The sequence below is a fragment of the Coregonus lavaretus genome, assembly GCF_964263955.1.
Source record: "Coregonus lavaretus genome assembly, contig: HAP1_SCAFFOLD_558, whole genome shotgun sequence".
Taxonomy (NCBI): Eukaryota; Metazoa; Chordata; class Actinopteri; order Salmoniformes; family Salmonidae; genus Coregonus; species Coregonus lavaretus.
Genome location: NW_028157488.1, coordinates 73,736 through 91,520, shown reverse-complemented (window position 1 = coordinate 91,520; position 17,785 = coordinate 73,736). Strand labels below are relative to the sequence as shown.

At 45.1% G+C, this 17,785-nt stretch overlaps 1 protein-coding gene across 1 annotated transcript; it reads left to right on the top strand.

Annotated features, from left to right (window-relative positions):
* Positions 1–2,276: 2,276 nt before the first annotated feature.
* On the top strand, positions 2,277–16,297 carry LOC311125365 (protein NLRC3-like). Its single transcript, XM_084199414.1, has 8 exons — positions 2,277–2,350; positions 7,840–7,899; positions 11,425–11,702; positions 11,956–12,122; positions 12,328–14,257; positions 14,341–14,514; positions 14,792–14,965; positions 15,901–16,297. Exons 3-8 carry the CDS (start codon positions 11,452–11,454, stop codon positions 16,076–16,078), a joined length of 2,874 nt encoding a protein of 957 aa, XP_084055540.1. The 5' UTR covers positions 2,277–2,350; positions 7,840–7,899; positions 11,425–11,451; the 3' UTR covers positions 16,079–16,297.
* The last annotated feature ends 1,488 nt before the right edge of the window (positions 16,298–17,785 follow it).

Sequence of the window (17,785 nt, the reverse complement as noted above, 5' to 3'; positions counted from 1 at the left end):
AAGACACAATCCTTATCTTCTCTTCACATCAATCACAGCCTTGCCAGGTGTCACAGCCTACATTAGCCCAGTCAAGAATGCATTCTTTCTATGTTAGTCATCCCATCAGTTTAGGAGAATAATAAATCCCTAATACAATATAATGTAGAAAAGTGTTCTGGAGAAGTTAGGCTATCATAGAGAGACAGAAGATTTAGGGGTAAGACATCTACAGAAATATAAAGTTAATACAATACTGATTTCAACTTTCAAGAATGCTAATTTTACTGTACATTGGTGTTGATTCATATTGCTTAGCCTAATCAATATGATCCAATGTGATGTGATGTTATAGGCTACAGGGCTATGAGGTAGGGTATTAATGGTAAAGGCGATTGACATCACATTATCGTGATTATTATCCGTATGTCGAAACTGCGTTAGAAAGACGTGCATCGGAATTATGTAAAGCTGTCACTAAAGAAAATAGTCTGTTTCGACAAGTCAGTCAAGTAAAAATGACGTGCAACAATAGACATAGAAACTATTTAAATGTTGGGATCAGTCAAAGTTCAAGTTGAAAATGCTTTCTGGCGACACCGATCAGAAAGGCTGTGGTCCGTTTTGCTCAGTGCTGTACGCTTCATATAACTTGGCCAGCACACTGTTGCGTAATGTTCCGCATCGTTGTCGGCACACCTGAATACAAGCCCGGGTGCAACGGACGAGATAAACTGTTGGCACCTCATGTGAAGTCAAGCAGTGCATGGGTGTATTCACTAAGGGCACTATTCCAACTTATGAAATTACGCCTTTCCTACGCACTGCTCATAGTTTCTATTCAGACATATTGGAAGATGGAAGAAAAGTGTACAATAGGGGTTGAATAGGGGGGTCCTATACATTTACCCTAATTCTCACTAATCATGGAACTGTATGAAACCGGTTCAGTCGTCGTGAACCGTGAACCAGGCTACAGGTTTAACCTGCTACGTGTGGTCTGAGTTCCATAATGATTCAAACAGGCTACATGTCCTAAATTCTTGCACAACGTTAGCCTAATGCTAACGACCCTCAGGAACAACTGACGTGACAGAGGAAAGAAAGGGAAACAGAATGGAATGATGCTAAATGTAAGCTACAAATTGAAGAAAACGATCACTGACGTGACAGTTATAAATGTATGTGGGTTTTACTGACGGTGGTTCTCGATAGTGGCTGATATTTAACATGATACAACTTGTAAAATAAACGGAGAAAAGCCTGGGCACAGCCTATAATTAAAACATTCCGAAGCTCATACATCAACTCGGCAGGTTCAGTCCTACAGAAGCCTAAAGCTTGGGGGTCCAAATTGCATCCACGCCTATTATGAGGTCACACCAGTAGAGGTGCGTGCGTAAAATCACTGGGGAAGACAGAAAAATACAATACAATCTATGTGTTGTAATAATGTTTTTGCTCTATAACCTGTTAATTCATATGCCTTGTGACCCTGATATAGACTGTAGGCCTAAAGGTCGAGACAATAAGAAGACACAGTGGGAGAATAAATTCAACCACACCTTTGTCTTATCACAAAACCAGAGAGCAACTTCTGTCCAGTTAAGTCCACAATGCATATTCTATGTAACAGACAGTTACATGACCTACAGCATGGTCAAGCAGGTTAATGTTTCCGATCACTAAACAACTATTGATTTAGAACCACAGAGAGTTACCACAAGTTGTAAATGCAGTGTAGTCACCTCTGTTAAGGTGTGTGTGTTTGTGTGTGTGTGTGTGTATGTGTGTGTGTGTGTGTGTATGTGTGTGTGTGTGTGTGTCTGTGTGTGTGTGTGTGTCTGTGTCTGTGTGTGTGTGTGTGTCTGTGTGTGTGTGTGTGTGTGTGTGTGTGTGTCTGTGTGTGTGTGTCTGTGTGTGTCTGTGTGTGTGTGTGTGTGTGTGTGTGTGTGTGTGTGTGTGTGTGTGTGTGTGTGTGTGTGTGTGTGTGTGTGTGTGTGTGTGTGTTGTGTGTGTCTCTGTGTGTGTGTGTTAGAGAGAGAGACAGATCCTATGTCAATAAGCTCTAAGGTCCTATGTTACTACACAGTGTATAGAGTACGTACTCTCAAATGACACCCTTTTCCCTATATAGTGCACTACTTTTGATATTGCACTATGCTCAATCTCCACCACTCCTCCCTCCCTCCACCCCCCCTCCCTCCACCCTCACCCTCACTCCACCTCTCCCTCTCTCCCCCCACCTCTCCCTCTCTCCTCCCTCCCTCCCTCTACCTCTCCCCTCCCTCCACCTCATGTCCCAACATAGGTAGTATGAGGAAGTAGAGGAAGAAATGGACCTTACAGGTAGAAGACAAAAACATCGGAGGTTTGTAGCTTTCTTTTACAATATAATGTAGAAAAGTGTTCTGGAGAAGTTAGGCTATCATAGAGAGACAGATGATTTAGGGGTAAGACATCTACAGAAATGTAAAGTTAATACAATACTGATTTTAACTTTTAAGAATGCTAATTTTACTGTACATTGGTGTTGATTCATATTGCTTAGCCTAATCAATATGATCCAATGTGATGTGATGTTATAGGCTACAGGGCTATGAGGTAGGGTATTAATGGTAAAGGCGATTGACATCACATTATCGTGATTATTATCCGTATGTCGAAACTGCGTTAGACGACGTGCATCGGAATTATGTAAAGCTGTCACTAAAGAAAATAGTCTGTTTCGACAAGTCAGTCAAGTAAAAATGACGCGCAACAATAGACATAGAAACTAATTAAATGTTGGGATAAATCAAAGTTCAAGTTGAAAATGCTTTCTGGCGAAACCGATCAGAAAGAATGTGGTCCGTTTTGCTCAGTGCTGTACGCTTCATATAACTTGGCCAGCGCACTGTTGCGTAATGTTCCGCATCGTTGTCGGCACACCTGAATACAAGCCCGGGTGCAACGGACGAGATAAACTGTTGGCACCTCATGTGATGTCAAGCAGTGCATGGGTGTATTCACTAAGGGCACTATTCCAACTTATGAAATGACGCCTTTCCTACGCACTGCTCATAGTTTATATTCAGACTTGACCTTATTAAGTTGCATAACGGGTTTTGCAGGCGTGGTTCCCTTGCGTGCGCTGAATAAATGTAATTCAACCGCTGAAAACTGTCACGATCGTCGTATTGAATAGACCAAGGCGCAGCGTGATGAACGAACATAGTTAACTTTATTATCTTTAGTGATAATAGACAACAATAAACAAAACAAGAAACGACTCGTGAAGTCCACGGTAACAATGACCAACACGGAACAAGAACCCACAAACACAAAGGGAAAACAGACAGTTTAAATATGGCTCCCAATCAGAGACAACCAACGACAGCTGACACTCGTTTCCTCTGATTGGGAGTCACTCTGGCCAACCTAGAAATAAACACAACAGAACTACCAACATAGAAATAAACACATAGAATGAACACACCCTGGCTCAACATATAGAGTCCCAGAGCCAGGGTGTGACAGTACCTGCGACCGCGCCTCCAGTACCTACGGACTGCGACCGCGCCTCCACTAGAACAAAACAGGGGAGGGCTGGGTGGGCATTCCTCCTCGGCGGCGGTTCCGGTTCCGGCCTTGCCCACCACCCTCCAATAAACCCCCCATAGCGCCCCTGGTCCAGTCTAGCCCCGCTGGCTGGAGCTGAACTGGACGTAGCAGGAGCGGTTAGCTTCAGCTCCGTAGTGGAGCAGTTGACCGGTACCTTACCAGGCACCGGTGACCCAGGTACGGGTTGTGCTGGACTGACGACGCGCACCCTGGCTTGGTGCGTGGAGGAGGAACGGGCCTTACCAGGCTGACGACTCGCACCCCTGGCTTGGTGCGTGGAGGAGGAACGGGCCTTACCAGGCTGACGACTCGCACCCCTGGCTTGGTGCGAGTAGCAGGAACAGGCCGGACCGGGCTGGCGACGCACACCGTAGGCTTGGTGCGTGGAGCAGGGACAGGCCGGACTGGGCTGGCGACGCACACCGTAGGCTTGGTGCGTGGAGCAGGGACAGGCCGGACTGGGCTGGCGACGCACACTGTAGGCTTGGTGCGTGGAGCAGGGACAGGCCGGACTGGGCTGGCGACGCACACCGTAGGCTTGGTGCGTGAAGCAGGGACAGGCCGGACTGGGCTGGCGACGCACACCGTAGGCTTGGTGCGTGGAGCAGGGACAGGCCGGACTGGGCTGGCGACGCACACCGTAGGCTTGGTGCGTGGAGCAGGGACAGGCCGGACTGGGCTGGCGACGCACACTGTAGGCTTGGTGCGTGGAGTAGGGACAGGCCGGACTGGGCTGGCGACGCACACCGTAGGCTTGGTGCGTGAAGGAGGGACAGGCCGGACTGGGCTGGCGACGCACACCGTAGGCTTGGTGCGTGGAGCAGGGACATGCCGGACTGGGCTGGCGACGCACACCGTAGGCTTGGTGCGTGGAGCAGGGACAGGCCGGACTGGGCTGGCGACGCACACCGTAGGCTTGGTGCGTGGAGCAGGGAAAGGCCGGACTGGGCTGGCGACGCACACCGTAGGCTTGGTGCGTGGAGCAGGGACAGGCCGGACTGGGCTGGCGACGCACACCGTAGGCTTGGTGCGTAGAGCAGGGACAGGCCGGACTGGGCTGGCGACGCACACCGTAGGCTTGGTGCGTGGAGCAGGGACAGGCCGGACTGGGCTGGCGACGCACACCGTAGGCTTGGTGCGTGGAGCAGGGACAGGCCGGACTGGGCTGGCGACGCACACCGTAGGCTTGGTGCGTGGAGCAGGGACAGGCCGGACTGGGCTGGCGACGCACACCGTAGGCTTGGTGCGTGGAGCAGGGACAGGCCGGACTGGGCTGGCGACGCACACCGTAGGCTTGGTGCGTGGAGCAGGGACAGGCCGGACTGGGCTGGCGACGCACACCGTAGGCTTGGTGCGTGGAGCAGGGACAGGCCGGACTGGGCTGTGGAGACGGATAGGAGACCTGGAGTGAAGAGCGGCAACAACCCGTCCTGGCTGAATGCCTACCCTCACACACTCTGTGTGAGGCATCCGGACAGGACGTACAGGGCTGTGTACCCGTACTGGCATAACAGCACATGACACTGGAGCAGGATATCCGGGACCGCGGAGAGGCATTGGAGACCACGAGCGTTGAGCCGGCACACTCCGTCCTGGCTGCATACCCCCCTTCGCACGACACGTGCGGGGTGCTCGCACAGGACGTACAGGACTATGCCGGACCACTCGTGGCACAGTACGCCGCTCCGCATACCGCGGAACCTGCCCCGTCCCATGCTGCCATGCCTGAGTACGGGAAGTTGGTTCCGCTCTCCATCCAGGCTCCGCCAACCTGCCTTCTGGCCCCCCTAACCCGGTGGCCTCCTCTCCAAATCGCCCTGTGGCAGCCTCCTGCTGCCCAGCCGCCCATGCCGTGTGCCCCCCCCTAAAAATTTTCAGGGGTTGCCTCTCGCCTGTCCGACGTTGACACTGCTGACGCCGCTGCTCCTCTCTCGCCAGGGCCTTAATCCTAGCCCAAGGTCCCTTGCCCCCGAGCATGTCCTCCCAGGACCATGATTTGCCCACCTGGGCCATCGCCAACCTCTCCATCTCCTTTCCCGGCGCTTCCTCCCATGTCCAGTCCAAGTTCTGCCCCGGGACACGCTGCTTGGTCCTTACTTGGTGGGTTCTTCTGTCACGATCGTCGTATTGAATAGACCAAGGCGCAGCGTGATGAAATAACATAGTTAACTTTATTATCTTTAGTGATAATAGACAACAATAAACAAAACAAGAAACGACTCGTGAAGTCCACGGTAACAATGACCGAACACGGAACAAGAACCCACAAACACAAAGGGAAAACAGACAGTTTAAATATGGCTCCCAATCAGAGACAACCAACGACAGCTGACACTCGTTGCCTCTGATTGGGAGTCACTCTGGCCAACCTAGAAATAAACACAACAGAACTACCAACATAGAAATAAACACATAGAATGAACACACCCTGGCTCAACATATAGAGTCCCAGAGCCAGGGTGTGACAAAAACACTCCCACTTGCTTGGTAGATTTAAAAATACTCAGATTTTGTAGATTATTTAGGCGCATTTTAGGGTTAGGAAAGTATGTATGAATCATACAAAAAAACTGGTTTGGAGAACCTTTACACACTAAATATATTGATTAATAAAAAATACAGTGGTTTGATTCATCCTGAAAGTTGTCATTTTCAAGTTCAATCCATGAAATATTGGAAGGTGGAAAAAAGTGTACAATAGGGGTTGAATAGGGGGGTCCTATACATTTACCCTAATTCTCACTAATCATGGAACTGTATGAAACCGGTTCAGTCGTCGTGAACCGTGAACCAGGCTACAGGTTTAACCTGCTACGTGTGGTCTGAGTTCCATAATGATTCAAACAGGCTACATGTCCTAAATTCTTGCACAACGTTAGCCTAATGCTAACGACCCTCAGGAACAACTGACGTGACAGAGGAAAGAAAGGGAAACAGAATGGAATGATGCTAAATGGAAGCTACAAATGGAAGAAAACGAACACTAAAGTGACAGTTATACATGTATGTGGGTTTTACTGACGGTGGCTCTCGATAGTGGCTGATATTTAACATAATACAACTTGTAAAATAAACAGAGAAAAGCCTGGGCATAGCCTATAATTAAAACATTCCGAAGCTCATACATCAACTCGGCAGGTTCAGTCCTACAGAAGCCTAAAGCTTGGGGGTCCAAATTGCATCCACGCCTATTATGAGGTCACACCAGTAGAGGTGCGTGCGTAAAATCACTGGGGAAGACAGAAAAATACAATACAATCTATGTGTTGTAATAATGTTTTTTGCTCTATAACCTGTTAATTCATATGCCTTGTGACCCTGATATAGGCTTTAGGCCTAAAGGTCGAGACAATAAGAAGACACAGTGGGAGAATAAATTCATCCACACCTTTGTTTTATCACAAAACCAGAGAGCAACTTCTGTCCGGTTAAGTCCACAATGCATATTCTATGTAACAGACAGTTACATGACCTACATCATGGTCAAGCAAGTTAATGTTTCCGATCACTAAACAACTATTGATTTAGAACAACAGAGAGTTACCGCAAGTTGTAAATGCAGTGTAGTCACCTCTGTTAAGGTGTGTGTGTGTGTGTGTGTGTGTCTGTCTGTGTGTGTGTGTGTGTGTGTGTGTGTGTGTGTGTGTGTGTGTGTTAGAGAGAGAGGCAGATCCTATGTCAATAAGCTCTAAGGTCCTATGTTACTACACAGTGTATAGAGTACGTACTCTCAAATGACACCCTTTTCCCTATATAGTGCACTACTTTTGATATTGCATTATGCTCAATCTCCACCTCTCCCTACCTCCCCCCCACCTCCCTCCCTCCCTCCACCCCTCCCTCCCTCCCTCCCTCCACCCCCCCTCCCTCCCTCCCTCCACCCCCCCCTCCCTCCCTCCCTCCCTCCACCACCCCTCCCTCCCTCCCTCCACCCCCCCCCCCCTCCCTCCCTCCCTCCCTCCACCTCTCCCTCTCTACCCCCTCCCTCCCTCCCTCCACCCCTCCCTCCCTCCCTCCCTCCACCCCCCCACCCTCCCTCCCTCCCCCCCCCCCCTCCTTCCCTCCCTCCCTCCACCTCTCCCTCTCTACCCCCACCTCTCCCTCTCTCCTCCCTCCCTCCCTCTACCTCTCCCCTCCCTCCCTGTCACCATCTCTCCCTCTACCTCTCCCCTCCATCTCTCCCTCTCTCCCCCCACCTCTCCCTCTCTCCTCCCTCCCTCTACCTCTCCCCTCCCTCCATCTCATGTCCCAACATAGGTAGTATAAGGAAGTAGAGGAAGAAATGGACCTTACAGGTAGAAGACAAAAACATCTGAGGTTTGTAGCTTTCTTTTACAATTTAATGTAGAAAAGTGTTCTGGAGAAGTTAGGCTATCATAGAGAGACAGATGATTTAGGGGTAAGACATCTGCAGAATTGTAAAGTTAATACAATACTGATTTCAACTTTCAAGAATGATAATTTTACTGTACATTGGTGTTGATTCATATTGCTTAGCCTAATCAATATGATCCAATGTGATGTGATGTTATAGGCTACAGGGTTATGAGGTAGGGTATTAATGGTAAAGGCGATTGACATCACATTATCGTGATTATTATCCGTATGTCGAAACTGCGTTAGAAAGACGTGCATCGGAATTATGTAAAGCTGTCACTAAAGAAAATAGTCTGTTTCGACAAGTCAGTCAAGTAAAAATGACGCGCAACAATAGACATAGAAACTATTTAAATGTTGGGATAAATCCAAGTTCAAGTTGAAAATGCTTTCTGGCGACACCGATCAGAAAGGCTGTGGTCCGTTTTGCTCAGTGCTCTACGCTTCATATAACTTGGCCAGCGCACTGTTGCGTAATGTTCCGCATCGTTGTCGGCACACCTGAATACAAGCCCGGGTGCAATGGACGAGATAAACTGTTGGCACCTCATGTGAAGTCAAGCAGTGCATGGGTGTATTCACTAAGGGCACTATTCCAACTTATGAAATTACGCCTTTCCTACGCACTGCTCATAGTTTCTATTCAAAAATATTGGAAGGTGGAAAAAAAGTGTACAATAGGGGTTGAATAGGGGGGTCCTATACATTTACCCTAATTCTCACTAATCATGGAACTGTATGAAACCGGTTCAGTCGTCGTGAACCGTGAACCAGGCTACAGGTTTAACCTGCTACGTGTGGTCTGAGTTCCATAATGATTCAAACAGGCTACATGTCCTAAATTCTTGCACAACGTTAGCCTAATGCTAACGACCCTCAGGAACAACTGACGTGACAGAGGAAAGAAAGGGAAACAGAATGGAATGATGCTAAATGTAAGCTACAAATTGAAGAAAACGAACACTAAAGTGACAGTTATAAAAGTATGTGGGTTTTACTGACGGTGGCTCTCGATAGTGGCTGATATTTAACATGATACAACTTGTAAAATAAACGGAGAAAAGCCTGGGCATAGCCTATAATTAAAACATTCCGAAGCTCATACATCAACTCGGCAGGTTCAGTCCTACAGAAGCCTAAAGCTTGGGGGTCCAAATTGCATCCACGCCTATTATGAGGTCACACCAGTAGAGGTGTGTGCGTAAAATCACTGGGGAAGACAGAAAAATACAATACAATCTATGTGTTGTAATATTTGTTTTGCTCTATAACCTGTTAATTCATATGCCTTGTGACCCTGATATAGGCTTTAGGCCTAAAGGTCGAGACAATAAGAAGACACAGTGGGAGAATAAATTCAACCACACCTTTGTTTTATCACAAAACCAGAGAGCAACTTCTGTCCGGTTAAGTCCACAATGCATATTCTATGTAACAGACAGTTACATGACCTACATCATGGTCAAGCAAGTTAATGTTTCCGATATTTTCGGACCGCTAAACAACTATTGATTTAGAACCACAGAGAGTTACCCCAAGTTGCAAAGAATGGTTCATGGTCCTGATTTATGTATTTGTGCAAGTATAAAAAACATGTTGACTCACCCTACTTGTAGAGAAACGCCAATGACATCCTCCTCTCTTTCATGTTGACAAAATGGTCTATCACTCTGTCATACAGTACACGGTCTATCACTCTGTCATACAGTACACGGTCTATCACTCTGTCATACAGTACACGGTCTATCACTCTGTCATACAGTACACGGTCTATCACTCTGTCATACAGTACACGGTCTATCACTCTGTCATACAGTACACGGTCTATCACTCTGTCATACAGTACACGGTCTATCACTCTGTCATACAGTACACGGTCTATCACTCTGTCATACAGTACACGGTCTATCACTCTGTCATACAGTACACGGTCTATCACTCTGTCATACAGTACACGGTCTATCACTCTGTCATACAGTACACGGTCTATCACTCTGTCATACAGTACACGGTCTATCACTCTGTCATACAGTACACGGTCTATCACTCTGTCATACAGTACACGGTCTATCACTCTGTCATACAGTACACGGTCTATCACTCTGTCATACAGTACACGGTCTATCACTCTGTCATACAGTACACGGTCTATCACTCTGTCATACAGAGCTTTTAAATCAAAGGCCAAATGCTCGCTATGGAGGACTAAAAGTGCCACAATTAAATAAATAAATACACCATTAAATAATTACTTAAATGTGTCATTAATTAATTAAAATTAGAATTAAATACATAAATGTGTAATTAAATGTATCATTAATTAATTCAAATACCGATTCATTTTATGTAAAATACATATATAATTATTTCACTATTTACATTTACATTTCATGATCCTGCATTGCAGTGATTCATTAATTACTTAAAACTGTCAAACTGACCCATCAAAGTCAGTGGGCGGGGCTAACGCGAATCTAGTCTGATCCATTGCTTTGGTCTGAAGTAGAGTAGGCCAACCTGGATAGAGACAATGGAGGATCTCCGTGAACTTTCCAGGGAGTTGGTTAGAGACATTTTAAACTTAGCAGAGGATGTAGAAGCAGGACCTGCTGACATTATCCGGAATTGATTTGTCTTGGCTTGATGCAGAGGGTAACCAATCAGGCGTTAGGTTCCGCCTACCAACTTTTGATGGGTCAGTTTGACAGTTTTAAGTAATTCAGGAAGCACTCCAACGCAGGACCATGAAATGTAAATGTAAATAGTGAAATTATTATATATGTATTTTACATAAAATGAATCGGTATTTGAATTAATTAATGACACATTTAATAACACATTTATGTATTTAATTCTAATTTTAATTAATTAATGACACATTTAAGTAATTATTTAATGGTGTATTTATTTATTTAATTGTGGCACTTTTAGTCCTCCATAGCTCGCAGGCTTCCCTTGTCTTCAATGCTACGGGCAACAATGTCATACTCGTTTGGACCAGACAGCATCAGATAGATGGCCTACACATAGAGAGACAGAGGGGCGCTGTTTAGCTCGCTCGGATGCTTTCTCCTGTGAGATACATTCAGCCTCTTGCGAATTAAAGGACAATTATGAAGCAAAGAGAGACGAAAGATACATTATAGCCTGGCTTCCTTTGGTATAGAATAAATACCTGTCAGCTATTTTAACTGTATGTAATGTCTACTTGGTAAATGTTTATAATGTCTGTCAATCTAAGCTGTAACGTATTTTTAGTTGTGTTTACCCGAGGTAGACTAGCTGTTGTTATGGCGTCAGCTAATGGGGATCCAAGTCAAATCAAATCAAATTAACTGTGCATGTTTAAATGCAACATGAAGTCTCTGTTTGAACTTTGACCACAGACAGTAAAAGTGTTGTCATTGTTAATGGTTCTTCAACAATGTTCAGAAATATTGACTGTTCTGTTATTTCTTATTGTAGCTGAGTGAGCTGTGACTTACATCTAAAATGAGTCTCTCTGGGGAGAGAGAGGAGGGGACCACTGCCTCTAAAATGAGTCTCTCTGGGGAGAGAGAGGAGGGGACCACTGCCTCTAAAATGAGTCTCTCTGGGGAGAGAGAGGAGGGGACCACTGCCTCTAAAATGAGTCTCTCTGGGGAGAGAGAGGAGGGGACCACTGCCTCTAAAATGAGTCTCTCTGGGGAGAGAGAGGAGGGGACCACTGCCTCTAAAATGACTCAAGACACCAGTTCTAAGAGGTAAGAGATTACATGTAAAATATACAGTTCTCTTAAAGATATAAAACTAAAGGGAAAAGTTTTCCCAAATTACATCAAATGTAGTTCTACATCATTAATTTAAAAGTCCCCAAACCGATTTACCAATTGCAGACTGTAGCTTTATAAAGAAACATTAGGACTTCTATGAGTTCAGCTATACAGTTGTTGAAATGATGTAGATGAGGTACTGATGAGATATTGATGAGGTGATCTGCCTCCCTGTTTTGTTCAGTGTCCAGAAGCCCAGAGCAGAGTCACCTGCCCCCAGCCTGCTATCAATGAAGAGTGATCAGCCATCTGCTTTCAGCCAGGAACCATTACCAGATGACAATAAGGAAGTGGAGAGTTTGGACAGTGAGGATGCATTAAAGATCACACACAACCTTCTGGACAGAAGAAGTAAGACTGTGTTTCATACAATATTACAAAGAACGGGACAAAGGCCCCTCTAACACACACACACACACACACACACACACACACACACACACACACACACACACACACACACACACACACACACACACACACACACACACACACACACACACACACACACACACACATGAACTTATGAGTCCCAACTCTCATTGTTTTCCTACAGGTCAACCTCTTCTGACAGTCCAACAAGACATTAAGGCTAAACTGAAACACAAGTATCAACACATATCTGAAGGAATTGGACACCATGGAAACCAAAGTCTGTTAAAGGACATCTACACAGAGCTCTACATCACAGAGGGTGGAAGTGGAGGGGTCAATAATGAACATGAGGTGAGACTGATAGAGATGGCATCCAAGAAACAAACCACACAAGAGACACCAATCAAATGCAACGACATCTTCAAGCCTTTACCTGGACAAGACAAAACTATCAGAACTGTGCTGACAAAAGGAATCGCTGGCATTGGAAAAACAGTCTCTGTGCAGAAGGTCATCCTTGACTGGGCAGAGGGAAAAGCAAATCAGGACGTTCATTTCATGTTTCCTCTTCCTTTCCGTGATCTGAACCTGAAAAAGGACCAATACAGTCTGATGCAACTTCTTTCCCACTACTTCTCAGAGCTGAAAGAGATTGACAGCATTGAAGATGGTGAAACCAAAACTGTTTTCATTTTTGATGGTCTGGATGAGTGTCGACTTCCTCTAGACTTCAAAAACAATGAGAGGTGCTGTGATGTCACGAAGCCAACCTCAGTGGACGTGCTGCTGACAAACCTCATCAAGGGGAATCTGCTTCCCTCTGCTCTCCTCTGGATAACCTCACGGCCTGCAGCAGCCAATCAGATCCCTCCTGAGTGTGTTGACCAGGTGACAGAGGTACGAGGGTTCAATGATCCACAGAAGGAGGAGTACTTCAGGAAGAAAATCACAGATCAGAATCTGGCCAATGAAATCATCACCCACATAAAAACATCAAGGAGCCTCCACATCATGTGCCACATGCCAGTCTTCTGTTGGATATCAGCCACTGTCCTTGAGATGATGCTGAAAGAGGCAGAGAAGGATGAAGTCCCCAAAACTCTGACCCAGATGTTCATACACTTCACGCACATCCAAATCATTGTGAAGAACAAGAAGTACAACAAAGCCACAGAGACAAACCCAAAGGAACTGTCTCAGTCAGACAAAGAGATGATCCTGAAACTGGCAGAGCTGGCTTTCCAACAGCTGCAGAAGGGCAACCTGATCTTCTATGAGGAGGACCTGAGAGAGTGTGGCCTTGATGTCACAGAGGCATCAGAGTACTCAGCATTGTGTACAGAGATCTTTAAAGAAGAATCTGGGCTGAACCAAGAGAAGGTCTACAGCTTTGTGCATCTGAGCATGCAGGAGTTTCTAGCAGCAGTGCATGCTTTAGAATCATGTCTGGACAAGAAGGAAAATGTTTTCCCCCACGAAGCAGTCACTAGTGGTTATGATGACTACGATGATGATGATGATGATGACACTAGTGATAGTGATGATGATTCCTCTGAAGATGACTCTGATGAAGCAGCCACTCCAACCCTACTCCAAAATGTCATCACACAACAGGACAGAGACATGAAGTCAGACCCGTTGTATGACTTAAACAGGAGAGCAGTGGACCAGGCCTTGAAGAGTGAGAATGGACACCTGGACCTGTTCCTCCGCTTCCTTCTGGGTCTCTCACTGGAGTCCAATCAGAATCTGTTACGAGGCCTTCTGACACAGACAGGAAGTACAACACAGAGCAATGAGGAAACAGTCGAGAGAACAGTCAGGTACCTTTCAGACAAGATCAAAAGGGAATCCTCACCAGAAAGGATCATCAACTTGTTCCACTGTCTGAATGAACTTGGTGCCAACTCTCTAGTTGAAGAAATGCAAACCTCCCTGCGATCAGGAACTCTTTCAGAAACAGAGTTAGAACCTCACCAATGTTCAGCCCTGGCCTACCTGTTACTGATGTCAGAGGAGGTGCTGGAGGAGTTTGACCTGAAGACATACACCACATCAGTGGAAGGTTATCAGAGGTTGCTGCCGGTAGTGAAAACCTGCAAGAGAGCACTGTAAGTTCTGCTATTGAGTTGATGTATACATTATCATTATTCTGAAGGATTTGTATATCTAACAGATTATCTCCTCTCTCCAGACTGGATTGCTGTAAACTCACATATGAATCCTGTGAGACTCTGGCTTCAGCTCTGCAGACACCAAACTCCCCCCTGAGAGAACTGGACCTCAGCTACAATTACCTGGGAGACAGAGGAGTGGAGCTGCTCTGTGTTGGACTAACCAGTGCACTCGGCATCATACAGACACTAGTGTGAGTTAAATATCTTCAGTATCCACTGTGAGTGTTTATATATTATGTATGTAGTTAGTATGTGTATGTTTTTAACATTATTTGAACATCTTGGTAAATATGCAGAAACATACATAAAATGTGATAAATATATCAAACTAAGGTTAAATATCTTGAGTGAGTTAGTATGTTTTTAACATTGGTTAATCATGTGTCCTTCTGTTATTATCTTAATGCATCTCATTATTCTTAAAGCTTTGCATATTTAACAGTGTATCAACATATCTCCTCTCTCCAGACTGTCTGGCTGTAAACTCACATATGAATCCTGTGAGACTCTGGCTTCAGCTCTGCAGACACCAAACTCCCCCCTGAGAGAACTGGACCTCAGCTACAATGACCTGGGAGACAGAGGAGTGGAGCTGCTCTGTGTTGGACTAACCAGTCCACTCTGCAACATACAGACACTTGTGTGAGTTAACTTTATTCAGTATGAGTTATTATGTGTATGTTTTAAACATTATTTGAACGTCTTGGTAAATATGCAGAAACATACATAAAATGTGATAAATATATCAAACTAAGGTTAAATGTCTTGAGTGAGTTAGTATGTTTTTAACATTGGTTAATCATGTGTCCTTCTGTTATTGTCTTAATGCATCTCATTATTCTTAAAGCTTTGCATATTTATCAGTATATCACTATATCTGCGGTTGTGAGGCCGGTTGGATGTACTGCCAAATTCTCTAAAACGATGTTGGAGGCGGTTTATGGAAGAGAAATTAACATAAAATTCTCTAGCAACAGCTCTGGTGGACATTCCTGCAGTCATCATGCCAATTGCACACTCCCTCAAAACTTGACACATCTGTGGCATTGTGTTGTGTGACAAAACTGTACATTTCAGAGTGGCCTTTTATTGTCCCCAGCACAAGGTGCACCTGTGTAATGATCATGCAGTTTAATCAGCTTCTTGATATACCACACCTGTCAGGTGAATGGATTATCTTAACAAAATGGATTATCTTAACAAAGGAGAAATGCTCACTAACAGGGATCTAAACAAATTTATGCACAACATTTGAGAGAAATAAGCTTTTGTGCGTATGGAACATATCTGGGATCTTTTATTTCAGCTCATGAAACGTGGGACCTACACTTTACATGTTGGGTTTATATTTCTGTTCAGTATAGTTAGTATGTGTATGTTTTTAACATTATTTTAACATTTTGGGACATATCCAGAAACATACATAACATATATAAAACTAAGGTAAATATCTTGAGTGAGTTAGTATGTTTTTAACATTGGTTAATCATGTGTCCTTCTGTTATTGTATTAATGCATCTCATTGTTATTAAAGCTTTGCATATTTAACAGTGTATCAACATATCTCCTCTCTCCAGACTGGCTGGCTGTGATCTCGCATATGAATCCTATGAGACTCTGGCTTCAGCTCTGCAGACACCAAACTCCCCCCTGAGAGAACTGGACCTCAGCTACAATGACCTGGGAGACAGAGGAGTGAAGCTGCTCTGTGTTGGACTAACCAGTCCACTCTGCAACATACAGACACTAGTGTGAGTTAAATATCTTCAGTATCCACTGTGAGTGTTTATATATTATGTATGTACTGTATACTGAACAAAAATATAAATGCAACATGCAACAATTTGAAAGGTTTTACTGAGTTACAGTTCATATGAGGAAATCAGTCAATTGAAATAAATTCATTAGAACCCTAATCTATGGATTTCACATAAATGGGAATTCAGATATGCATCTGTTGGTCACAGATACCTTAAAAAAAAAAGTATGGGTGTGTATCAGAAAACCAGTCCGTATCTGGTGTGACCACCATTTGCCTCATGCAGCGCGACACATCTCCTTCTCATAGAGTTGATCAGGCTGTTGATTGTGGCCTGTGGAATGTTGTCCCACTCCTCTTCAATGGCTGTGCGACGTTGCTGGAAACTGCCGGGAACTGGAAGATGCTGTCGTAAACGTCGATCCAGAGCATCCCAAACATGCATGTCTGGTGAGTATGCAGTCCATGGAAGAACTGGGACATTTTCAGCTTCCAGGAATTGTGTACAGATCCTTGTGATATGGGGCTGTGCATTATCATGCTGAAACATGAGGTGATGGCGGCGGTTGAATGGCACGACAATGGGCCTCAGGATCTCGTCACGGTATCTCTGTGCATTCAAATTCCCATCGATAAAATGCGATCGTGTTCATTGTCCGTAGCTTATGCCTGCCCTACCATAACCCCACCGCCACCATGGGGCACTCTGTTCACAACGTTGACATCAGCAAACCGCTCGCCCACACAATGCCATCACGACGCCATACACGCTTTCTGCCATCTTCCTGGTACAGTTGAAACCGGGATTCATCCGTGAAGAGCACATGTCTCCAGTGTGCCAGTGACCATCGAAGGTGAGCATTTGCCCACAGAAGTTGGTTACGACGCCGAACTGCAGTCAGGTCAAGACCCTGGTGAGGATGACGAGCACGCAGATGAGCTTCCCTGAGACGGTTTCTGACAGTTTGTGCAGAAATTAGTTGTTTGTGAAAACCCACATTTAAATCAGCTGTCCTGGTGGCTTGTCTCAGACCATCCTGCAGGTGAAGAAGCCGGATGTGGAGGTCCTGGACTGGCGTGGTTACATGTGGTCTGCAGTTGTGAGGCCGGTTGGATGTACTGCCAAATTCTCTAAAACGATGTTGGAGGCGGTTTATGGTAGAGAAATTAACATTAAATTCTCTAGCAACAGCTCGTGGAACCAACACTTTACATGTTGTGTTTATATTTCTGTTCAGTATAGTTAGTATGTGTATGTTTTTAACATTATTTTAACATTTTGGGACATATCCAGAAACATACATAACATATATAAAACTAAGGTAAATATCTTGAGTGAGTTAGTATGTTTTTAACATTGGTTAATCATGTGTCCTTCTGTTATTGTCTTAATGCATCTCATTATTCTTAAAGCTTTGCATATTTAACAGTATATCACTATATCTCCTCTCTCCAGACTAGCTGGCTGTAAACTCACATATGAATCCTGTGAGACTCTGGCTTCAGCTCTGCAGACACCAAACTCCCCCCTGAGAGAACTGGACCTCAGCTACAATGACCTGGGAGACAGAGGAGTGGAGCTGCTCTGTGTTGGACTAACCAGTCCACTCTGCAACATACAGACACTAGTGTGAGTTAACTCATACTGTAGAAAGTTATTATGTGGATATTTTAGACATTTGTTAATCATGTGCTCTTCTGCC